Source organism: Azolla caroliniana, unplaced genomic scaffold, assembly GCF_043228905.1.
Source record: "Azolla caroliniana isolate FFs.n. ecotype wild unplaced genomic scaffold, voAzoCaro1.0.p SCAF_6, whole genome shotgun sequence".
In the NCBI taxonomy this organism is placed as follows: domain Eukaryota; kingdom Viridiplantae; phylum Streptophyta; class Polypodiopsida; order Salviniales; family Salviniaceae; genus Azolla; species Azolla caroliniana.
In genome coordinates this window covers 4,412,357-4,439,250 of record NW_028230441.1, presented here as the reverse complement: position 1 = coordinate 4,439,250, position 26,894 = coordinate 4,412,357, and the positions used below count along the sequence as shown (strand labels likewise).

General features: G+C 37.7%; 1 protein-coding gene across 4 annotated transcripts; it reads left to right on the top strand.

The window, feature by feature from the left end:
• The first annotated feature begins 367 nt into the window (after positions 1 to 367).
• Positions 368 to 26,812, top strand: LOC147862696 (agamous-like MADS-box protein AGL11). Of its 4 annotated transcripts, XM_087320737.1 has the most exons (8): positions 370 to 1,282; positions 8,105 to 8,183; positions 11,001 to 11,062; positions 11,169 to 11,268; positions 11,388 to 11,429; positions 12,675 to 12,716; positions 26,268 to 26,504; positions 26,675 to 26,812. In XM_087320737.1, the coding sequence occupies exons 1-8, from the start codon at positions 618 to 620 to the stop codon at positions 26,684 to 26,686; spliced, it is 1,239 nt and encodes a 412-aa protein (XP_087176863.1). In that variant the 5' UTR covers positions 370 to 617; the 3' UTR covers positions 26,687 to 26,812. The 4 variants fall into 4 exon arrangements, with proteins under 4 accessions (XP_087176861.1, XP_087176863.1, XP_087176864.1 ...); XM_087320735.1 differs by lacking the exons at positions 26,268 to 26,504; positions 26,675 to 26,812 and adding an exon at positions 13,097 to 13,396 and having other exon boundaries at positions 368 to 1,282; XM_087320738.1 differs by lacking the exons at positions 26,268 to 26,504; positions 26,675 to 26,812 and adding an exon at positions 12,985 to 13,100.
• Positions 26,813 to 26,894: the final 82 nt, after the last annotated feature.

Here is a 26,894-nt window from a genome sequence, read left to right as displayed (position 1 = left end):
TGGGTAATAATAACAGACTTGAAAAGCGTGCGCCCTGTGCGGACATTGAGAGCGACTTTGGTACGGAAAACCAGCAGAAGGGGACAAAAAACCAGAGTTGTTTTTCGCGTTGAAAACAGCGGTTTTTAGGTGCGCGAAGAAACAGGTGAAGAACGTGCTCTAATCCCTGGCCCGAAAATTAAAAATATCACCCCCTTAATTTATTAATTTGTTTTGTTTTCCTGTCTTGATTATCTTTAACACTTTTCCAACTTGTTTTCAATTTTATTATTTTTATTAATTTTCTTTTCATTTTTTCAATTTAATTTCTATGTCGTCACTTCTTCTTCCTCCTCCTTCGTTCCTTCGTTCCTTCCATTTCTCCCTTTCTTCTGAAGCTCTCGCCATGGCTCAGTAGCTTCTGCAGACATTCTTCTTCTTCTTCTTCTTCCTCTCCTGATTTCGGAACCTATTCCTTCAGACTTCTTCTCCTTCGTTTTCTCCTGATTTCCCTAGCCGTCCCCTCACCTGATTCCAGCAATTAAACTAACCCTAAAGCTTTCGGCACATTCCCTCTCTTCTTTTTCGCCGATTCTTTTTCTCTTTCCTGATCGTAAAGTCGGTATATCCTCGAAAAAATGGAAGATAACCGTAATGATGTGGAAATAACTCGTGAGAAACGGCGCCATTGCAGTACCCATCATGATCACCGCAAGCTTAAAAAGCCTTCATTTCCGCTTAATAGGGGTAACAATATAAGTACTGCCAGATTTGTACAAGAAGAAGCAGAACAAGAACTGGCGGAACAAGCCGACGACGAAGAAGAAGACAAGGAAGAAGAAGGCGAAAAGGAAAAAGAAAAAGAAAAAGAAGAATTTATATTGCATCATCATCGACATGCTACTTCATCGGCTAGCTTTAACTACATATCTACGACTACGACTACTACTGAACTTCAGCAGCATAGCGATGATGATGATGGTGAGGATAACCAAATGGATCATGGAGTAACTGTGCAGCCAGATCATCATGTGAATATAGCTAATAAGAACGACATGATGGAAAATATGAATGTACTGTTGAACAACAGTGACTACTGTAGTAATAGTAGTCACAGCAGGAGAGGAAAGATTGCGATCCGGCGCATTGAGAACACGACGAGCCGCCAGGTCACCTTCTCCAAGCGCCGCAATGGGCTGTTGAAAAAAGCTTACGAGCTTTCCGTTCTTTGTGATGCTGACATCGCTATCATAATATTCTCCTCCACAGGAAAGCTCTTTGAATTTGCAAGTAATAAATCCAGGTACTTATCCATGCCACTTCTTCACCTCCCTCTTCTTCGTTTTTTAAACATCATCATTATCATCACTATTGTCAACTAAGTTCGCATCTGTTTCCCTCCCGAGTGTTGATCACTGTTTCATTTTTCGTCTATTTCATGTGTAAGTATATAATTTCAAATATATAGAGTCTCATGTGAAGTTTTTTAATGCTTCCAGACGCCAACCTTTTCCATTAACCGTTTCCCAGTTATGCTAATTCTTGTTCGATTGAGATGACTAGAAGATACTAATGTTCTTGCTGTTTCCTGAGGTTTTTTAATCTTTATGGGATAGAAAGTTATAAAGTTGAGATGTCTGTTTTCCAACTAATGTTTGCTCCGTTGTTTCGGGTTTTCGTTCTTATCATGAGGCTATAATTTTTCTCTTAATTATGAATCTTTTGTGGTTTATGATATCATTGAATATGGTTTACGAGAAGATTAGATTTTCCTATGGATATACTCATAATATACAATATTGATCTATCAAGGTTTACTGAACAGTCTAGCCGTTACTGGGGACAAACATACACACATACTTTACACTCGCACACACACGTGTGTGTGTATTAATCTTGGAAAAATATAACTAAATATTGCTTATAAATGTATTTATGCTATGATGAGCTACCCAAAATAACTGTAATCAGCTATCTAATGTAAATGATAATTTGATTTTTGATGAATGGAAAATCCAACTCATTTCGAAATGGCATTCCCATGGAGCATCCAAAGTATGAATAAAAATTCTGATGATCATGATGGTTTATTATTAGCCATTACTGCTTGATAAGCAATGAAAGGAGGAATCTTTAAATTCTCTCCAACGTTATTATTATTATTATTATTTGTTTTTCAAGAAAAGATACTACATTAATGTTAAGAATATATAGATATCCTTAGCTATCCCCGTGTTAAGTTGTGACTATCGGCTTAAATAAATACTTCGGTGTAATGTGAACCCACTCCACCTTGTCAAAAATCGGCCTATAAAATATTTCGTTGTCCATCTGGCATGGAACTCCAATCATTGACTATCGGTTTAAATGAATATTTCGGTGTAGAGTAAACCCATTCCGCCTTATCAAAATCTGCCTATAAAATATTTATTTGTCCCATATGGCATGAAACTCCAATCATTGTAACTCTACCCATTGCATATTGCCTTTTAAGTTATCCAGAGAGCCTTTGTGATTATGCACAATCTTTGGCCGAATCCAAGAAATTATATTTGAGCTGGTTTTTTTGTCACATTTTGTCACATTTAGCCTTCCAAATATTCCAAATAGTGCTACTATTATCAATTCCCCTATTTTCAGGTTTACCAGTCTCTATTTTTGGATTCAGGGTTACAATAATTGTTTTTTGCATCAGACCATGTCTAGTAGAAAGAGCACTGCAACATCCTCTTGTTCATATAACATTAGTTGACTTTGTACAGCCGCCATATTAACCTCCCCAAAATATATACACTGTTGGAGGGTATACTATTATTAATCATGTTTAGATTCCTTTCCATATTTCTGTAGCAAAATTACAACTCCACATGCAATGCCTACTAGTAGTAGTCTCCAGTAGATTCATGCAAAAGGACACATACTTTTTGCATTGGTTGACCTTGTACAACTGCCATAATACCATCCCCCATGTATACTCCCTCGAGGATATTATGGTATTAATAGATTTTATGTTCTTTTCCATATTTCCATTGCAAAATCACAACTTCATAAAGAATGTTTAGTAGTCTCCACTAGATTCATACAAAAAGGATGTATACTTTTTGCATTCACCCCATTTCTTCATCTATTAATTGGTATAGCTCTGTGAATCAACAACAATCTAAAACATATATCTTTCCTACTCATTTTATGCCCTACGACCATTTCCAAAATTGCTTGAGTTGTTGTGGAGAGAGTCCATTTCTTTTCCAGAAAACATTTGCGGCTTGTACCTTCCATGACCTAGCATATAATCTTCATAGAATACTGAAAAGGCACTTTGTTTATTTGATCTCGAAATGACACTTTCCAATAAAGTTCTCTAGGATCCCAAGTTAACTTAGATACTAGTCTACTTTCCATGATCCAAAATCTCCATAAAAGATTCAGCGTTTGTGGATTCAGATCTAAGAACTAGTTTGATCCATCATTTGCTACCAGCCTCACTTCCTTTTGCAAACAAAGAAAAGCAAATCAGTTGTGTGTGAAATTTAACCTACCATTATCATATATATCAAAAGTCATAAAAGTTTCTTCCGCAATATACGCGCTATGCTCTGTCACGATACAGTGAGATAAAATACATAGTTGGTAAGGATTGAACCTATAACCTCACGTCAACAAAATATCATGTTTAACCATTTTGATAAGAGCATGGATTTATATATAATGTAATTGATCTAGTTATACTCCCTAGTCACATACCTCTAGAAGGTTCTAGAATATTCTATTGCATGTACTTCAACTCACAATGTAAATACTTGTAACCTCCTTGAATCTTTTTATGCTCATATCAAAATGGTTGAGCATGATATCTTGCTGACGTGAGGTTGCAGGTTCAATCCTCACCAACTATGTATTTTACGTCACTGTATCGTGACACACTCTTACTCCAATTAAAAAATCCAATGGAGTAAAGAAGCATATCCACTTATGTGTAGAATTAGAAAAGATGACTTTTATCATAGAAAACATTGTCTTTCCACCCCTTATCTTATTAAACACCAATGTTTCTTGATTTGTTGATGAGTATAGGAATGTCATCCAAGCACCTATAGACTGTATTTGCTCTGGATATACTTTTGCCCACAGACATTGTGTACAACTTCCAAGTGTTTGTCCCCTATGGTTAGTGCAAATCGAAATCCAAATGTCTATAGAATTCAACTTTTCTATTTAGAGATCGTTTAACTAAATCCAGAGAGACATCCTTTCATGAATTAATAACGGATCGAGCAAATGTGTCTTCCCATTTTGTAGAAACAACAATATGTTTGTCTTCAACAAAACTCCATTGAATATTGGGTTTCTAATCTCCACCAGTTTTGAGACAAACCATTGCAATATGTACATCAACATTTGTTTGCATGGTTTTGGTTCCGACAACAATCCCCTAATCACCATTTTCACAAGGAAAGCTTTTGATTGTTGTGATGGATACCAAATTCCTAATCCTCCCTCATAGGATGACTTACAATTGTGGACCAAGAAACCTTTGCCCTCACATGGCTTCCTTCATTGTCAACTCACAAATTATTCTTGATCAATCTTTGTAGCTGTCCCATACATGATTTGGAAAAACTCCAACATGACATAATATACGAAAGAATATATAAAAGAACATGGTTAACTAATACCACTCTACTCGCAAATGATAGTTTAGCTTTACTGCAAAATAACATTTTTTTTTCTAATTGGCAATAGCAAACGAGCAACCTGATGAAAGGATGGATAAGGGTACATATGAAATAATGCATTCAGTGAAAATGAGGAGTGGCAAAATCAACTATACACGAATCAGTTGTTCCAGCGTATGTTCAGGAATGAGAATTGACACTTGGCGGCTCTCCTTGCCATTATATCAATCATGGGAAGAAGAGAGTTCTAAGGTCCTATAAATGGAGAGCCAACTAGAGCTCAACGCACGCTGAGGTAATGCATGAATATGTAAAATTTAGCAATAGGAAGATGTGTTAAGGGCGTGATCCTCAGGGTAACCGATTAGAATTCTACATGTGATAAGCAAGATGTAGCATGTTGTGTGGCACTTTCTATGTACATTGAATGAATGCCAGTGCTATCTGTATGATCCTAACGCTTTTAGGAGCTCATTTGTGTTGAGAGAAAGAATTGTGTGCTTTGTGATAACCCAAATCATATCATATAACACACATACACACACGCAGATTACTGTCTTCTAAGACACCAAATGGCATATGAGATGGAAGGAGAGATTACATCTAAAATATGGTCTCATCTTTGAAAACGGCCAACCAATGTAACTATAACTAAGTAAATACCACATATTCTTGTCAACTAAGTGATTGGGTCGATCATCCATGTCTATGTGATGCAATACTTGTCATAGGGTTTCTACAGCATGACTACAACAAAGAAGTGGTAAGGTTGATACAATGACATGATACTCTAGAATGGTGAGTGCACAGAGAATCAATACAAGGTGCTGAAAATAGCCTTATTCACTCTGTACCAAAATAGATGCACCATAGTTATGAGAGGTTTTCTCACTTACACTCTCCAAAAAGAGGAGTTGCACCATAACTACCATAACTGATTCAAAGACCAATAGATGCACCATAGTTACAAGAGCTCTCTCTCACTTACGTTCTCCAAAAAGATGACTTGCACCATGACTGATTCAAAGATCAACATGGCCTCTTCCCTCCAAACCCTGAGTTCATTCTTCTTATACTTAAGAAGGTTCACACTAATCCGGCCCAATTGGCCTTTTCCTCTAGTTTTCTATTTACAACAATCTTTTAGATTATGTGAGGACGCCATCTCTTTCCAAGCTCTTTCATGTCAAATTTAAGGTACAACAGTCCTTTTAGAGTCCTAATGTTCTCCATGATCTTTCTTGCATTCAACATGTTAGTCATCCAAGCACAATTAAATTAGAAGGATTACATCGTCATTCGAATGCTCTTTCAATACAAATCGAGACAACTAACAAGTTTTAAGATTGTTCTAGCTAGTCCTAAAAATCCTAGAACCAAGATGTAAGACGATCGAAAAAACGTTTATTCTATAGTTGTCGAGATGAGTAGGAGAGGGGTGTCAAACCAGTTGTAAGCCTATGAGCTTATGAGCAACCAACGTGAATGAGCCAACAAAATCTAAACCTAATTCCTAAATACAACCAATGAGCCCAGGGTCACTTAATTATTCTTAATCATTTAACACATGCTATTAAGGAAAGTTATGAAAAGCTCAAATATTTGTACAAGTTATGATTAACCCAAGTACTCAAGATGAACACTTAAGCTTAAGTTTTGGGTCTCATGAATATTAAGAAGATTAGAGTTCAGTTTATAACTCAAAAGAGAAGAGAACTTGGGGGGCCCTAAAATCGAGTTCTTTGGAGACCACTTGAGGAAGCGTCAAAAAGCTTACAAACTGACTTTTACTATAATTACAATCTCTTTAGAACTTTTTAGACAATGCTTTTAAGTTACTTCTTCTTATCTCTTTGAAAGTGTATAGAAGTAGTTAACAATGATAAGTTAAAACAATATCAACTCTAATTTTCTTTTACTAAGCAACGTCAAACTCTAATTACATATTTGCTTTTACTACTTAGCTTTGTAATCTTTCATTTAATTTCTAATTAAATGCTAAAATTGTGTTTCTTATTAATCTTGAGTGTGTAATCTGTCTGAACAAGGATTATTTAGAGTAGATAATGTGAGGACATTTTGCACTTGTCTCTAGTGTTGTGAGATAATCTCAATGTTATGACAACATGTTCATGCCAATGTCTTAAATTTTCTTCTGTAGAGAAATAATGGTGTGCATTATAAGTTTACGAAGACTTTTTATAATTTATATTGTATTAAATAAACACATTGCTAGATACTTTAAAACTTGAACCAACCTTGATATTGTGAAGCACTGGTTTACCACTACACCAGTTGTGATGCTTTTAGGGCTTAACACTACACCCAAGATGTTGTGATGTATTTAGCACGGGATGTACAGTGGCTTAACCAGCCATGGTTCTGTTTTAGACGATAGAAATACAAAAGTATGTTGAAATGGGTAAATAGGGGGTGGAGAGGAATTCTAAGTCAATGATGTCAAAGTGTTTTTAGTGCCATCAGATAGAGCATTGGTCTGCAAAACTTGATGTCCAACCAAGAAGACATTTTTGTGCCACTATTAAACCCATCTTAAATCTAACATTTGTAAATGATCTGAGCGAGCATGTTGTAAATGAGCTACCAATGTGATAATAGTTGTAGGTATCTTCATTGACCGGCATCACCTAACTTGCTGGCTATCAGGGCTGAAGATAGAAATTCAATTGAATTGCCAAAGGAAAAAAACAAGAAACAAGAGCGTAAGATGGGTTTTATCCAAAGACTAGCGGCCAAACGGGAATGGCATAGCATTGGGACCTCCACTATATTTAATACCTCTAGTCCTTGCTTGCTTCGCACCTAGCTATGATGCATAGCTATGATATGAAGTGTTGCGATAACTATAATGCAGAATGCTACTATGGTGTGAAAATATACAATGTTACCTACTTATTCCTTGTCAAACCATTCAACTCTACGATCATCCCTCCCTCTTTGTTCCTTGGACTTTCTTCCAGTTAAAAATCTCAATGGTTTTTCCTCCTTACGATGCACAAATCTGCAATTTATCGGAAACCTGTGCATTTATATCCATCTCTCCAAAGAGATAGATTTATTGTATTGTAGACTTTTTCAATAAGATAGGCTCTCTATCTCTAATGCATAAGCAATTATAGGTGGGAACAAAAGTTGAGGTCTCTCACATAATGCCTAATGCAATGCTATCACCAAACACTTTGGCAACATAACATGCAGTAAATGTGTTGTGAAATTCCATTTCTGGAACACAAATATTCATTATAGATTAATTGTAGATTCAATGCTAATATTCATTGTCTATATATATAATATAGTATACTAACATATTATCATAAAAATGAGTGTAGATTTTTTTCAGAAGTAAATTAAATGTATAATGTTGCGTATTTATTTTTAAAAAACAGAACGTGGGTTCTCTTAACATCATTTCTTTTCTTTCGAAATAGTATGGAAAAGATAATCGAAAGATACATGAGACACCCAAGACCTGCTGAAAATGGAATATCTGAAACAGAGAACGTAGAGGTACTTCTGAATTAATTACTTGGACTGTTTTCTTGTATCCAATATGAATAATAATAATAATAGGAACAAATTCTCACATATTCAAAACGTATGGTCTTTGAAAATAACAGTCATATGCCTGGGCAAGAAACTCATCCCTAATTTAACTCATTCTGTCTAATGATTTAACATCTGTGGTAGTCTTAAGTGTTTTCTGTGCTTTGCCACATTAGGCATACAAATAAAACAAATCTAGCTATCGTTAGGCATACAATTATGGATTGATTTAGTGCAGTTACCACGTGATTAGAGATTAACATGATAAATTAAAGACCCACGTGATTAGGGAGTGATTTATCATAATTGACCTCAGTGTGAAGCTGTTAATGCTTTATCAATTCAATATCATTAATCCTTATCATGCAGATTTGCCATTATCATGGATTATGTAAGGCCAAGATTTCTAAATCTTGATATTATTAACATGGATACTGACCAAATAAAGCAGGAAAGTCAAGTCTATCAGTGAGAGACAGAGGTGGATTTTATTATTGTCCTAAAAGGTCAGATCGTATTATCTATGGAACCAAAAGTGAGTCTTTACTTTTGAGAATTTTACTGACGAGAGTGCACGTTGGAGTGATTGTGAGAAAAATATGTCAGGAAAGCAAACTCGAATGTGGGCGACGATGAGCATTGTAATAGAAAGAGGGAGAGGGTGGCATCCCTAACCTGGCCTTTTGACCAAACACATATATTACTTTACTCTTTAAGAGGTGAAAATCATCAGAAGTTTTTTGTTATTTTTCCATATTTTTGTGAGGATCGGCTTCAATGACCGATAAAATAATAGTCCAATGATATTAGAAATCCAAACATTCAGATCCATCTTTCCAAAGAGATAAAATGTGCTTGAAAACATGATGAAAATATCACACGGATAAATATGCTAAACTATTCAAAGAACAATCTCTGAAGGGCTCATGAAAAAAACCCATAATTAATGACCTACTTGCCGTGTTTCCATTTCACATAACCATGTGCCATTTTGTTTTTCAAATGCTGATAAAACCATTCAATATTTCACAGTTACTCTATGTTAAATGTCCAATTCATCATGTTATGTGATCAATTTCTATTGATTAATGGCAACTCGAGAAACCATTAAGGGGCTCTGTCATGACATGTATTTGACATTTTGCAAACTATCTTATATGGGATTGAAACCATTTTTGAAAAGAATCTGACATTATTCTGTGAAATCAAATATATAAAGCATATTCGGTCTTTCAGAAAACCCATTTACTCTGTACAACATATTAAGCTTTTTGGATAACCCAATATATTGGCATTTAGGTCATTTTTTCAAAAAACCCATTATGTTTTAGGTAGACCACTTCAAAATACCCCAAAGACAAATTTTCTCAGTTTCCACAAATGGCCTTGGCCAACACTAGCCCTTGGACAACTCCTACGAGACTCAGAAAAGTGGAAGGAATTCAACCATCTACTTGCTCAAATAGCACGTGTAAATTAACTGGTCAAGAAGGGGGTTGAGGAATTCACCATTAGACTGTGAAACTTTCTTTGAAAATAATTCCTTTTGCGTAACAAACATTAAAATCAATATATTGCCTCTATCTATAGATGTGGAAATATACAGAGATAATAATAGGAAGATCCAAAAATAATCGTATTTATGCAGGGGAAACATTTATATATTCCTTTGAGGTTCGAAGTCTTTTAATTATCATGCTGCAATATGTGTTACACCGTATCATTTTTTCATGAAAGTCAAGAGTAAGGTTAGGTTACTATTCCTTTTTGTTGGTTCTAATCCTTATAGTAAAAAATTTAAGTTTTTGGGCTTACATATAGGATGCTCATTTTGAAGAGTTCAAACGAACAAGGATTCTCATTATGTTTCATTGAAGGAGACTTATAATTTAATGCCTGAAACTTAAATGCATGTCTCCTAACCTACTGCCTTGTACATTGATTTGACGTTTTATTTAACGATTCAAAATTTCAAGAAATGTGATGAGACCCACATAAAAGATATTTTAAACCTTTTTATGAGTTGAAAATTCCACTGTATAGGTGAAAAACTCAACCTATAGACCGGAATTTATCACTACACTAGTTATTTTGAAGATGACGTAAAATTGGACTAGGATTATTCAATTCTACCCGTAAAGTTTACTCTAAATCACCAGGTTTGGTGAGCCCTGATTGTAGGCACTTTTGAGGTCCTGTGATTGTTTTGAATGCATGCGTTTAAAAGAGTGCTTGATGACCCCAATGTTGTTTTTCACATGATTGGCTCTTATGGTAAGACTTATGCTTATATCATGGGTTCATGACCCACTAGCACACCACAAAGAGTTTGGATACCTGTGTTCATGCAGGCTGATGTAAGTGGTGAATGGGAAATTTCCCTAATAAAACACTTGAGTATCAATTTGGATTGGTGGTGCATTGTTATGGGAGGATCAAGATCTGGGCTATCAGGATCAAGATCTTGCAACTTATCCTTAGTGATCATAGGTTCTTGCTTACACGTGAGATGTCTTGATTTTAATGTTTGTCACACAAATGGAGGTATAGGTAGAGCCTACACGTAATCCAAATGCCCATCTGGTTGTTGGCTTTACTTACTAATTCGCAGGAGGTATTCCCCTGAATTAATGCTTGAAGCCTGAACTAAATATGCGAAAGATACAAGGTTTCAAACTGATACAAAGTCAAAGATTCTTCTTATTAAGCTGATGACCAACGTTTTTGTTTAATAAATTGGTTAGAGCTTGTTTCTTGGTTTTTTGGAATATATGTATGCAGTACTGGAAACAAGAGATTGTTCGAATGAAGGAGAGATTGAGCTTTCTAGAAGAGGCACAAAGGTTAGCTCAAATTATCAACTTGCGAGAAGCATGTTAAAAGTTTGAAAAATGCACCCTTTACTTAATTGTCAATGTGATAGACAATGTTTTGGCATTATTGTTATAGGAAGATGCTAGGGCAACACTTGGGATCCCTCCAAATAAACGATCTTCAAAAGCTCGAAATACAACTTGAATCTGGGCTCGCTCGACTAAGAGCAAGAAAGGTGGGATGAATATGATGAGTCAAGATCATGCATTGTGAGGATATGTCTTGAAATATAGTCTCATGCATAGAATATTTACGTTCTTTTTAGCTACTCAGACTTATTGTTAATGTGTTCAGACAAATTTGATAATGGAGCAGATCCAAGCTCTTCATCACCAGGTGCATAATCAATATCTTTCTTCTGTTTTTCTATGGAAATGGTATGCTAATACCTTGAATGAATATTTGTCCAATCTCAAATACGGGTCATAGATCAATCAAATGCGTTCACTCATTGCATACTGCATATTTTGGTTAAGTGTTGTGAAAAAGTTCCATTAAATGTTCTGGTCATGGATGAATACTTAGGTTACAACTAGGCCTTTTCAAAAAGGGAGAGGTATGACGTGAGTGGCAATGCATGATTGTATTGTGAATACTTTTGGAAATGTCCCATTAATCCATGTTGAGCATACATATATTTTGCCCAAATCTTGTCGCAAATCTTCTAAACTAGGCTTTGTTTTGGATTCTTCTTAGCAACCCTAGAAATTCTGCCAAATGCAGATAGTTCCCCACTCTCCCATAATCTCTGTATATGTCCTCCATTACAGGGTTTACTATTTCGATTGAGCAATCAGATTTTGGATGTTTAGCACCATTAAATAGCTATTTGGTCTCTAGTTTAGAAGCAAATTGGGTAGAAGTTATCATGTGACGCTTGTATCTTGTTCAGATACAGTACATAATATTTTGTGGTTCATACAAAGATAAGGTATGCCCATCAATAAGAGTTCCAGAATAGGATTTTCTAATCGCCCAACAAAATGCGTGTACATAACACGCATAGGTAGGTCGCATCAAAACGGAGAAAATTTTATCTCTCTCTCAAAAACATATATTTCAGTATATCTATGTACAGAAAACAGAAACCACACTAAAAAATATCAGTAAAGAGCTTGATTAGATTGGTTGAAGAAATTCTCCTTACATGATGCGGAAGCTTTGCAAGGTCGAAGGGGACAAATTATATCTAGACGCCTTCTACATTAGGCGCCATGGAATTATGACTAGAAAAATGTGCATCTGTCAGCATTAGTACTTGTATGTGCTCATAGACACCTTCCCAACTTCCCTTGAGGTTCCGACTACTTGCAACGTTACAACGTCTTTGTTGTCGCGCCTAGGACAAGTTTTAGTATTTAAGCTCATGCTAATGTGTATTTTGTTGGGCCATCAAGCTTGCTTGAATTTTAAAGAAACTAAATGGGATGACAAATATGTAGGAATTATTGGAATATACTATCCCCCCTCTTAAACTCATGTCAAAGGGGACTTAAATTTTGTTATTTATAAACACTTCATGGTCATATATTATATGAATTTGTGAATCTATTCTTACACAAATTGGTGTGATACTACTAGGAGCAGATTACGTTACGAGAGAATGAAGCATTACGTTTGAAGGTATGCATACAACCAAACATAAGACTGTGAATCTAAAATTGAATAATAAAAAAATTAATTTGAAAATTTATATGTATTTGTTTAAATTCTTGCTAACCATTCATCAACTTTATAATTTATTGGAAAATATCAAATTGCTCCTCATATTAAGAGGGATTTCAAACTAACCTTGCTATCTTTTGAAAAGATCTATCCTATTGGCTAATAAAATTGTTGTGGTTTAATCACCTATCAACATAATTAAGTCCAATCTCTCTCTTTTTTATAGATAAAACACAGAATTATATTAATAAGTGAATGTGAAAAACTATGAGCTACCCAAACTCTTTGCCAAGTAAAGAAATTTGACTCGCTACCAATACTCCCTTTAACTTTCGTAGATATGCTCTAAATCCAAGGCATATCTTTTTGAAAAAGAAACAGAAAGAAATGTTGTAAATCCATGCTTACCATCAAATATAAAAACATTAGGCATATCCATTTATGATGCAATCGACAATAGCTTAGAAAGAGGAAAAGTACAATCTCCATCTCTAATCTTAGGACAAGATGTGCGAATTGTGCAAACATTCACTTTTGTGGCATCAAATAACGTGACAAAACTCGCCAAATCTAAGAAAGGTAACCTCAAATCTAACAAGCAATCAAACACTATAAAACGATGAGTACCGTCGTTAACCTTGAATAGTGCAAAAGAAGAAATTGCTTGTCACTAGCCCAAGTCTTTTTGGAGATAATCCTAAAGGTAAACCCTCAAGTAATACTGTCAAGTGAGGACGACGAAGATAGTGGCGACGATGCAAAATGGTGACAGTGAAGAGCGGTTTGTGCTCGTAAGTGACGACGACGAAGATGGTGACGGTGACAACAATGACAGTACTAATATCTCTCTCACATTCTCTCACATTCTCTCTTACACTAGTTAGATACAAAGTATGTATTTTATTTCGCTATTCTTACAAAGAGGCCTAGCATCAACAAGGAGTAGAGATTATCGTTATTTCACTAAACACTATTGTTAATCTCTCTTGAGCTCTTGATTACAATAGAGTTCTAAGCACTAGGAGATTCTTGAGAATCACATTAGCTCTACATACTTATGCTATCATTTTATTCCCTATTTGGAATGTAAATAAATACATGTGTAATTATGTTAAGCGGAATATATTAGAGATGTGTGTTATGTGCGTGAAAGAGGAGAGACACAAGATAGATAGGAAAATAGAATACTCAAGATGTATAATAACATGAAGTAGAGAACAACAACTGCACAGAAATAATAACCGCTTTCGGCCTTCGGCCCTTCAACTCTGTCCCAATGGCTATCAGCCGTTTCAACCTTTGAGCTTTTCTTTGGTGTCCGTATCTGTTGGTGTCCGCTTTGGTTGGTATACGATTCTCTCATTTTCACTCCCCCTCAATTTGGGCAAGTTAGGGGTCATCAGTCCAAAGTTTGACATGAATTGCCGAAGCTTGTCAGCTCCTAGGGCTTTCATGAAGATGTTGTCTGTCTGAAGATTCATGCTGATGTGTCTCAGATCGACATCCCCTGCAAGGACACGTTCTCGAATCGACTTCAATGTGCTTTGTCCGAGTTGGAAGACCAAGTTTCAAGCAAGATGGATAATGTTGTCACAATAGAGCAAGATTGGAGCGTTGATGGAGCCATCCAGATTCTTTAGTATCCACTTGAGCCATATGGCTTCACATGCCGGAAAAGTCGTGCCCTTGAATTTGGCTTCTGTGCTCGATAATGCAATAGTTGGTTGCTTCTTGTTGCTCCATGATATGGCCTCACTTCTGATAGAAAATACGAACCCCGAAGTCGATCGTCGGCCAACTTTGTAGCTTGCCCAGTCGGCATTTATGTACCCTTTAAGCCGAATTGGCGTGACGAGTTGTAGAGAATGTCATATTCCATCGTTCCACTCGCTTAGCACAATGTAAATAAATATCATGTGGAGTTTGCATGAATTGACTAAGGAGGTCAATTGGATAGCTGAGGTTGGGTCGAGTGATCGTGAGGTAAATAAGACTTTTGACAAGTTGCCAATAGTGTGTTGGCTCACACTCTGTGGTGCTAGAGTCGGCATCCAGTTTGAGGTTTCGGTCGAGAGGGGTAGCGACGGGAGATCATAATGCCATCAAAGGTTCGAATTACTTCAATGCCCAAGAATTAATGGAGCTCTTTCATTTATGTCATCACGAATTTGCTGGAGAGGAGCATCTTAATGTTGTTGATGTCGGTTTATTGTGCTCCTCTAGTCACTAGGTCGCCCACATATATGATGATGAATATTTGTCCATTGGCACCGTTTCGGACAAATAATGAGATGTCAGACTTGGAGGGGCAGAGCTAGGTTATTAATGTCTAGGTCGTTTGCAAGCAGCCAACTCACTACAATGTTATACCAAGAGATAGTATGTCTGGACTCATAGAGGGATCGAGATGTTGCAAAAGCTTGACGAGATATCCTATCTTGTGGTTGGCTATGTGTCCGATGAATAAAAACGACAAGTTGGAAAATTGCTTCTACTAACATCGGGGGCAAAGAAAACTTTGCTCTAATAATGTCATGTGGTACTATCGATTTGCTTTGGAGTTGACATGATAACATCGTCACCAATGGTCTCTCTAATTGCGTCCACATGAAAGATGGTAGACTTGGAGCACAAACTACTGATGCATACATGAGGGAAGGGGTCATTAATGAGTTGAAGAGCCATCCTTTAGTTCGTGGCTCTTGAAAGTATACTTGGTGGTATTGCCTCTCTAAGAGTGGGAGGGATGCATATCCTCGCGATAGAGTATCTTCGTCGGTTGCCTGTGTCATCGAAAATTTACTTGAGCGAGCATTGAAAGTGACTCCAAGATATACATATGGTCCAACTACCTCAATTGGTTTATGAGAGAGGGTTAAGTAACATTTAATAGTCCTAACTCAAGCAGATGTGTCAAAGATAAGGACTTTAGTTTTCCATAAATTCACTACCCATCCTCGTTTTGTGCAAAAGTCATTTAAGGCATTAAGGTGCTTTTGTAGGTCATGTTCAGACTCCAACAACAAGACTATGTCGTTTGCATAGAGTAAGAGACTAACTTGCGTACCCTCAATGACTACAATGTTGCTTGCCTTACGAGCAATAAAATCAGTGATCTCATCAATGTAGATCCCAAAAAGAGTCAAGGATAGGGGGCAACCTTGTTTTACACCAATGGTGCTAATCAAGACATCTTAGGCACTCGAAGACTTGCTTATATAAAGCATAGATGGCCCAAATAATGTCATTTGGTATCTCCAGGCTTTTAAGCCTATCGAACAACCACTCCCTAGGGATTGTGCCAAAGGTTTTGCGGAAGTCTACAAAACAACAATATAGTTTCTTCTTGTGAGACTTCGTCTGGTCAATTAAGCATCTAAGTGTGAAGATATGGTCAATAGTGGAGAAGGCTCGTCTAAAGCGAGCATGCTCGGGTGCTATTAGAGATATGCCCTAATGTAAGCATATGATAAGGATAAAAGAATGATAGATAGATATGAGAGAAAGAAAGAAGGGTGCCAATCCACTCGACCACCCCCGAGCGAAGGGATTGAGACGGACTTGAGCCTCGATTGGTGTCCCATACCATCGCCCTGACGTCGAGTCGTACTTGGTGTTGGCGCGCTCGCTACAAGAGTTGACCCACCACAAGAACAGAGTCTCGACGTAGTCAAAAGATCATGAAATGAGGGTAGCTAGGCCTCTTATTTATAGCGATACCCAAGGCCCCCAGGCAAGTTCACACTTGGCCTAATGGGTTGTCTCAATTCTGAGGATTAAAAGTAATCCACCCCTTCTTTACACTCTCGTTTAACCCTCACACTTATCCACGTGTATAGAGAATACTACGGTAAATTCTCAGCATGGGATATTATATGGTCATGCCCGTAACATACTCCACCTCTTTAAAACATTGCACTCTTGCAATGAAAAATTAGGGAAGTTAGTTTTGAGAGTATTTTCGCGTTCCCATGTGGCATCTTTTATTGATTTATCCATCCATTTTATTTTAAATTCTAAGATTTCTTTAGTACGTAATTTTTTTGTTTTAACATCGAGAATTCTTTTTGGTACATGTGGTTTAGAAGATAATTCTTTAGAAGTAACCAGAGTTTTAGTTGTAACTGTATTGTTACCAGAACCTAGAAGTTCTTTTAGACGACTCACATTAAAAACTGGATGAATTTCAACACTATCGGGGAGAGCGAGATCATAGGCTGATGACCCAATTCATTTGAGGACTTTAAAGGTCCACAAAACCGTGGGGCTAACTTAGCACACTTACCCTTAGACAATGTCTTAGAATTGTGAGGTACACGTAAAAATACCTTCTGTCCAGGGTTGAATACACAAGGTTGCCTATGATTATCGGCATAAAAACGCACTCTATCTTGAGCTGTTTTTATATTATCTCGTGCAATATGAAACATATCTTGCATATCCCGAAGAAAGTTTTGCGTACTTCGCAACTCATCATGATGTATATATTAACATAAATCGGGGCTCCTGGCTGAAAACCATACATATACATGATGTATATCCCGTCGATGTATGCTTCGAGCTATTATAAACAAACTCCAAAATTGGGAGATAACGTTCCCATTTTGTTGGTTTTGTACCAACGTATGATCGAAGCATGTCCTCAATAATTTGATTTACTCATTCTATCTGTCCATCGGATTGAGGATGATCCGTGGAACTCACGCTCCATGTAGTTTCTAACTTCTAAAAGACTTGTGTCCAGAAGTCACTAGTAAACTTTGGATCTCCGTACGATGTAATCCAGGGTGCCCTGTTGAGGGTGCATCATGGCATTTAAAAAGAATTCTCTTTTTGACCTCAGGCAAATCTGGAACACAAACCTTCCCATTACGGTAGAGCAGACTGTTAGCAATGTGGAAGTATTCCTTCGCGGATGTGGTGGTGTCTGTTCTAGACTCAACTCTTGCCCAGTATTTCACAAAATAACTATCATCTGATGTTATTTCAGTGAAGCTAAGTATGTTAACTTCACGGATGCGACTTAGTGCATCAGCGACAGTGTTCATGGAACCTTTACAATATCGTGTGGAAAAATCAACGTCCTGGATGAGATTAGCCCATCGTGCCTTACGACCTTTCAGGTCTTATTGGTTACAAAAATATTTTAAGGACTCGTGGTTCGTAGTTACTACAAAGCGATTTCCATAAAGATAATGGTGTCATGTTTTGAGCGCATGTATAACTACAAATAATTCCTTTTCTTGAACGGTATACCGACATTGAGCAGAATCAAGTTTATTACTCTCGAATGCCATTGGCTTACCATCTTGATATAAGACAACACTTATAGCATAATCGCTTGCATCGCTTTCAACCTCAAAAGGTTTTGAAGGATCGGGTAAAAGAAGTGGAGGAGCCTTGCACACTAGGTCCTTGAGTTCCTCAAAGGCGAGGTCTAGTGTAGCATTCCACACCATAGGTTTTGTAGACTTACGCTGTCATAGTGTAATTCGCACACTACGTGAAAATTGCATTTTGGTTCCTACGGATGGGACAAGGAGGACCCAGTAAGGACCGGTAAGGAGGACCCGGTAAGGAGAACTGGTAAGAACCGGATCAAGCAGAACCGGCAAGAGCCAGATAAAGATGGCTGGTGGGAGTCTCTCATTGGATGTAGAGACAAATTTGTAAATAGAAGAAAATATTGTTACATGCATAGGGCAAGATTCAAACCTTGTACCTCCACGTAGACAAACCCCAACCTTATCATTGTACTAACTTATCCTAAGTGTGCTAAATATAGATTTAATATGTATAAGACCTTTATTTACGCCTACCTTTATTAAAAGGTAAGTCATGCATGTTTAGAATGCGTGAATACTTTATTTATAAGAAAAATGTACACCAATAAAAAATTACTCATGCACATCTAGCGAGCATGAGCACTATATTTAGGAAATAAAAGCATAGTGTAAAAGGCAACTCATACACATTTTAAGTGTGCATGAACACTTTAGAAAAAGCATGAAGCTATGCTTAGCCTTTGCCATCCTTATATAAGGAGGAGAGAAAGATGTATGGGTTGTTGATTATTTTGTAAGGATTGACCAATATAATATATTCATGGGATTCACGAATGATCTAAATTGTCTCTTACTATCTAGATATTGATTAAATATACTAAACTCGTGGGGATTCACGAGATTCATAAGTTACCTATCATTTTACCTATTCATTACTAGTCTTATCTCATATTCTTCTTTCTCCTAGATCCGGAGCCGAAAGGCATGACAACGTGTTTGACCTTTTAGAAGATCAGTAAACGACGTCGTCAATTGGGAGTAATTATGAAGGGATTTTCGCAAAAACCCAACAAAACCAAGGAATGATCGAACTTCTCGAATATTTCGAAGAGTAGGCCAAAGCTTGATTTTCTCGATTTGAGAAGGATCAATTTCAACTCTTCGTTCGGTTATGAGATGTCCAAGATAAGTCATTAATTTCTTGAAGAACTCACATTTTGAGATCTTCGCATAAAATTGTTTGTCACTCAATGTTTGTAAAACAAAGCGGACATGTTTAGCATGTTCTTCTAATGTACGGCTATAAACTAAAATATTATCCAAGAAAATAACGACAAATTTTTCCAAGTTGTTCTCAGAAAATGTCATTCATTTCTTGTTGAAATGTAGTCAGAGCATTGGTCAAACCAAAAGGCATAAACAAAAACTCATAATGGCTATAGCGTGTACGAAATGCCGTTTTTGGAACATCGTCCTCACTTATAGGAATTTGATGGTAGCCAAAACAAAGATCAAGTTTCGTAAAATACTGAGCTCCCTGGAGACGGTCAATTAGATCGTCAGCCCGGGGCAATGGATACGAATTCTTGATCGTCACTTTATTCAAGCGTCAATAATTAATACACATGCGCCATGTGCCCTCTGTCTTTTTAACCAAGAGAACTAGTGCACCCCATGGAGATTTACTATAACGTATATAACCCATTCGTAAATAGTCCTTGAGTTACTTAAATACCTCATCCTCTTCGGATCGACTTAAGCGATAAGGAGGTATACTTATTGGTGCAACGCCAGGTACAATATCTATACGATGGTCTATATTACGTTTAGGAGATAACCCATATGGTAGTTCACTCGAAAAAACATCACGAAAATCATTTAAGATTTCATCTAGTTGTTCAAAATATGTTAATTGAACCGAGACATTATCGATATTATAAACGTGAATGTTTGGATCAAGTACATAATAAAATAGAGTAGAACAAGACAACTCGGATATTGATGGAGAGGAAACAATTGAGAGGGATTGTTTTTATACACGTTGAATGAAATGAGTACAATTGTTTAGTACAAAAGTTATTGAATGATGAACCCAATCAAAAGATAAAGAAGAGTTTTTATTATACAACCAGGGATAACCCAGTATTACATCAGTGGTACAAAGATTCATTACATGGAAGTCTACTTCCTCTATATAAGTATCAATAGAAATTCTTAATGAATGAATCGCCAAATGTAGCGTATAGGTATGATCACTTACGGTGGGTTGGATTCCCATATCTGAACCAAACGATCATTCACAAAGTTGTGTGCGGTTCCCGAATCAAACAAAAATTGTACGGGAGATCCATTAATATACCCGTTTGCACAATAACTTAAATCATGTGTATAGACCTAAAGGACATTAGGAATATGACCTTTATGGTTCGCAACTTTAGCTTTGATGTCGTGCTCTTTCCGTTGGAGCTTTCGACATTGCTCTTTTGTATGACCCTTCTTTTTGCAGAATACGCAAAAAGGATGTTGTCGCTTACAATCGCGATCCATGAATTCGTTGGGTGTCTTGCGTTTCCTAGCGAATTGCGATTGCTTAGTCCCGGGCGCTTCGTTGGGTTTGTTGTGGTTCTTCTTCGAAGTGTGTTGATAGCAAAGAACTATCTCAACTGCCTCTTCGAAGGATTTTGGATCCTTATCGTGCACTATCTAGTATTAGTCTAGATTGGGGATGCCATTGACAAAACAATCTATTAACCAGTTGTCCCCTTCTAGATTCGATTTTTGAATTTGGGTTCTAACATGGTGAACATAGTCTTCTTGCGAGGAAAACGTCTTGCTAGCGAGGTTCATTAAAGCTTGTGTTTTCTCAGTTCGAGAGGGGGGTTGCAAAAATTGGCCCTTGAAAAATGTGACAAAATATTTCCAGGTATCGGGCAATTTCTCCAAAGTACGGAGCCCACGCCACCAGGCGGCAGCCTTACCCCCTAGTTCTCGGCCGATATATGCAATCTTCGTACTATCTTGCGTGGGATAGAGCTCAAAATGAGACTCCCATCGGCCCAGCCACGTGCAGATTGCTTCTTCGGTTCTTTCCTTTGTTTCTCCCGTAAATGGCTTAACAACAAATGATGGTTCACCCCTTGTTTACCACAAACTTTGTTGGTATGCTACCTAACCTCAAGTCTCGTAATTACGATGGCAAACACCAAAGTGCAACCTAATGGTCAAGCCAAATGAGCCCTCTTTTCGTAGTAGGCCCACGTGGCCCATCACATGGCTACGTCATTACAAATGCCTTTCGTAAGAATGATCTCATGGTGGCATCGTATCCATGTAATGAGGAAGGGATGTTGGTTATGTGTGTCATAAGAGCAACCTCACATCAAGTGGGTCAAGCCCTACGTTCTCAACACCATTGTGCCTAAGATTGTTTCATTATGTAACGACATCGAAGTTACCAACGGGGATGTCAACAATAAAAATTTGTTGAAAAAGGGATGGTGACAACGCCATTCTCACAAAAATGTGAGGATTGCCACCAAGATCCTTTCCACGAAAAGGAAAACATTCAATATTGAAATCACGTAATTGTTAGGAAACAGGTCCCTCCGGATGGGATGACCCGGTGAGAACCGGATGAGGAGTACCCGGCAAGCGTCGGATGATGCATACCCGGTGCGAACCGGATGACGAGTACCCGACAAGAGTTGGATGATGAAGACCCGGTGAGAATCGGATGACGAGTACCCAGCTACAGAAAACTCGGTGAGAACTGGATGAGGAGTACTCGGCAAGCGCCGGATGATGCAGGCCCGGTGAGGAGTGCTCACCGGATGGAGGGACATATTCGTAAATATGTTTTTTGAGAGTCCATCGGGGCTACATTTGTAAATAGTCGAAAAGTCATATTAGTATAAATATGACTTAGGGCAAACTTAGAGTGTAGTTGTCATTCTTGTTGGCGCTAGATCAGAGAGTGCGTAACAGTGTACAGAGTGAGCTCGAGACATAGAGAGGTCGTTGCCTCTGTTGTAACCGCCGCCTGTGGCGAAGATCGTGAGCACGAGGTCGTTGCCTCCGTGAGCTCACTATTGTAATCATTGTGATATAGTGATAGTTTGGAGTCTGTGAACTCCCGTGGTTTTTTTTCCCTCTCAGGGTTTTCCACGTTAAACATCTTGTGTACTCTTCTCTCCTTTGTGTCGTGCGTTCATTATCCGTTTTTTTCTATGTTTGATTTTAGACTCGGTTGTGGCCGAGCGTTGTTCATCGGAGCGTGTAGTTCCTGTCAGTAATAACTTATATACACATATGTATATTATCACATATATACGATCAAATACGTATACACGTGACCACATATACATATATAAAAGAAATCGTAATATAAAATAGCCAAAAATGATGTAGTCGAGATACGTAATTGAGGCATATACCCTCTGCACATACGAAACATCCAAAATTAAGGGTTAATCGTAATACGCAATTGAGGTATTGACCTCTTACGCATACGACACCAAACACATATCATTTACATAGAAATCGAGGTATTGACCTCATACGCAAACGTAACATATGTATGTCGTAATACGCAATTGAGGTATTAACCTCGTAAGCATACGATACTAATCACATATTAAATATATGTCAAATGAGGTATTGACGTCATACACATATGTAAATGTTTTATATAACCAATTAATTACCACTACAACATCATTGAATCAATGAAAAAAATTTCATATTGACCATATACATGATTAGATGGGAGAAGAAAAAATAAAAGAAAACAAGAAAGAGTTACCGAAGTTCCTTTGCTGATCGCTATCTGGATCAAGGTCAACCGCACGACGATCGATCACCATCCATCAAGAAGACAAAAACAAACAAAGGAAACATTAGAAACATAAGCTCAGATACCAACTATTAGAGATATGCCCTAATGTAAGCATATGATAATGATAAAAGAATGATAGATAGATAGATAGATAGGAGAGAGAGAAAGAAGGGTGCCAATCCACTCGACCACCCTCGAGCGAAGGGATTGAGACGGACTTGAGCCTCGATTGGTGTCCCATACCATCGCCCTGGCGTTGAGTCGTATCTGGTGCTAGCGCGCTTGCTACAAGAGTTGACCCACCACAAGAACAGAGTCTCGACGTAGTCAAAAGATCATGAAATGAGGGTAGCTAGGCCTCTTATTTATAGCGATACCCAAGGCCCCCAAGCAAGTTCACACTTGGCCTAATGGGTTGTCTCAATCACGAGGATTAAAAGTAATCCTCCCCTTCTTTACACTCTCGTTTAACCCTCACACTTATCCACGTGTATAGAATACTACGGTAAATTCTCAGCATGGGATATTATATGGTCATTCCCGTAATAGGTGCTCACAAACTTAAGGTTTCCATATAATCGTTGAGCTCTACTTCCATTACTGCACCATATAATTTAAGGAGCATATGACCTATCATAATGGTCCTATATGTATTTGGGTCATGGGGTCCCCTCCTTTATGTATAGGGGCCATTGTGTTCATGGTCCACTGTGGTAGAAAGGGAGCTACGCACTCTCGAGCATATATGATGTGTTTGGCTCGCAATCTTGTGTGGTCCATGAACTTCCTATGTTGTAATTTTTTTATGACCTTCGTGACCCTAGAGGTTGTGAAAAGTGTCCCCATAGTAGGTCGAGGTGTGGAAGGCATGGGCTTGAGAGATGTGGTACAATCTCTCTGTATATGTGTGTCAAGTCTTGGGATCCTCAATGGGTGTATGTGGTCTTGGTTTCCGTAGTCTCTTCCGTGCAAGGACGCAATCCCTACTCATGAACATGTGGTAGAGTTCTTAATATTGAGATGCTTTCCACGCTCGTCTTTTACGACGTGTCATCTTGCGTATCTCTTTGTGAGCCTGTATTGAGGAAATAGTACCACTAAATCATGGTACTTTAAGTTATCTATACAAGTCTCTACAATCCTTAGCATGCCATCTATTATGTGGCATAGAAGACCATATTCTACTTTGATTGGAGTGTTTCGTGTATGGGAAACTACTAATTGCTACAAAGTGAAGGATGTGTGTGAGTTTTGTGTAGTAAGGTTCTCTAAAGGCAAGGAAGAATCAAGAAAGGAGAGATGGACTTGAACATGTCAGAGAGCTCATGTGTAAAATGTATTGTGGTGTGATGGTTTGGTTGGCTAGAGTTGGTGGCGTTGGAGTTGTTGCATTTTAGCTCAAAGTATAGGAAGCTATCATCTACACCAATAGGGCTTGGGGCCACCCAGAAGGAGTTAATCATATGGGTAGCTTCAGGGTGTCCTATTAGATAGTCAATTGTGCTTTCCCCTCCTCCATGTGGGAAACATGTAAGCTCTTCCGAGCCCAGCCACTTGGATAAACCATTATATATGATCATCTGGTGTCGACTTCCAAGTTCGAGCAGATGATGACCAAAGCTTGTGGTATCTGCCCCTTGGTCTTTTGATTTACGTGTGATGCCTATGGCTAAAGGGTCGACATTCACCATTTCTACGTTTTTATCCATTTGAAATATTATGCATTGTTGAGATTGGGTTCTCGCATTGAAATCTTCTACGAGGAAGACTTCCCCTTGAGAAGAATATTGGATTATGTCATCCACTAAAGGTTCGTATAGAGAAGGCCCATGTGGCGCTCATTCATCAACTAAACTTGCGTCTCCAACCATATTATAACAGGATCCTTTCGGGGAAAGTAACAAATGGCGATAAATATTGTTTGATCCTTGCTAGTGCTTGTGAAGACTTTCACCCACATAAAACGGGCTTCTAGGTCTGTCCTTAGTATTTCTATCCTATTATGTATCCCTCTCCGAAATAATATTGCAGTACCTCCAAATCTTCCAATAGTGTGTCAATGTGAGGTTTGTCTAAAAACAGACTCCCAACGAAAGCCTACAACTGGTGGGATTCCTCTGTTTAGACTCTGATGTGTTTCTATTAATAAAAATATATCAAATACCTTCAAAATCTCCTCTATACAGCCAAGGTGTGTCCAAAGTGCACCGTTACAATTCCATAAAGTCATCCTAATTTTATTTTCTGTCAGATGGGCCACACTCTTGAGAGAGAGAGAGAGAGAGAGAGACTCTTGTGATTGCAGAAAGTAAGAAAGTAATATTAGCCTGGACAAGAGCATTTTTACAAAGTGTAGGAAACTGACATAATTGTATCTCATCGTAGATATAATGAATGGTTTATCAACAAATTGAGAGCTTAAATCAAGGTATGTATTGCATTGGATCTTCTAGATCAATGTGATTGCAACAATAGCCTTCGGTTACGACCCCTATGACTGAATAATGACGTTTTTTTATCTTTTTGAGATAGCGAAGTTCTGCATGCACGAGGTCCCCAGGTAATGGTTGCATGCACAACAGAGTGTTGTAGCTCGTCTCGGTGTAATCCTTCTAGGGCGTAGTTCTATTGTGTGTATTGAGCTCTTGGTGATGGACATGAATGGGGCTGTGACTATGAAGAAGTTTAGTGGTGGTTTCTTTGTTTGGCTTGGGCCGGTTGTATGTTCCGCTGATCTCATGGAGTAGGGGGCAAAGACAAACCCATCTGATGATATGTGGGAAACAATCTTGGATTGTGTCATCCTTGTGTCTAAGAGGAGTGGGTTTGTCTAGAACCCATCATCGGATTTGGTTTTCTACCCTTACGTTTTGAAAACCTTTATTTCAAACTCGTGGAAAATATCAAACCCAGAACCTGTGAAATATATTCTGAACTCGAGTTGAGGTCCTGGCCTTATTGTCTTTCCTTTGGAATTATAGGGACATCAAATGTTTATTGTTGTCCTTTCTTTAGGGCATGTTGTGAGACTATTATTTAAAGAAACAATGCCTAGTGATTTTCTGAATTGCAATTCCAGCAATCAACCCTTCGGCATTGTCATTAACACTTCCCTTCAGTTGTGGAAAATTGAGTCCACCTTGGGTTGTGGCTTGTTGGAAGTCCACCTTTTTAGGACAACATTGTTACTGTCTACAACATCAATTCGCACTCGAGTCCACAACCATAACTTTTGCCACAATCACAGTTTACCACTAGATCATCTATATATATGCACTTATATATTGAAATGTAAGATTTTCAGTAATGTAAGCTTGTAAAACCATAAGTAAAAATTGGTTAGATCAAATTGGTAAGAAAATCTGTGTCCTGCTAATGTCTTTATGCCAGATTCTTGAGGTCTCAAGATTGACTAATGGATTGAGCAACTCATTTGATGAAGATGTGACTTTTCTTCGGCAACATCATGATATAATGATTGATCAATCTGCCTCAAGTGCTCTTGACAGGCACAATATTATAAATGATCAATCCAGCAATAATAATAGTAACAATAGTATGAGAAATGGTATAAGTTCGCCTAGTCATCATCATCCTCTTCATGCGGAGACCACTCTACAGCTAGGCGTGAGTCTAAACTCCAACTATGACTAATTTATAGTATCCTTGTCATATCTTACATAAGAATTATATGTATACAGAAGTTATTCAAACAAACTATTCTAGAGAAATGTAATTCTTCATCAATTCATTTTTATAAGGTTTCTGTTTCTCTCTCATCAATATTCACCTTGCAGCTAAACAACTGACATTTTGATGAAACAGTTGATTATGATATGATGGCAAAAGACTACTACAAATGTCGTTGGAATATTTGTAGCCCTTTTATGATGATGTATACTATCAAGGATGAAAGGCATTCAGGCTGAGATTCTTAACATCATATATTTCAGGATGATGGCATGCATGTATATGATTCATCTCATTTTTCCTTCCATGTGCATTAATTATACCACT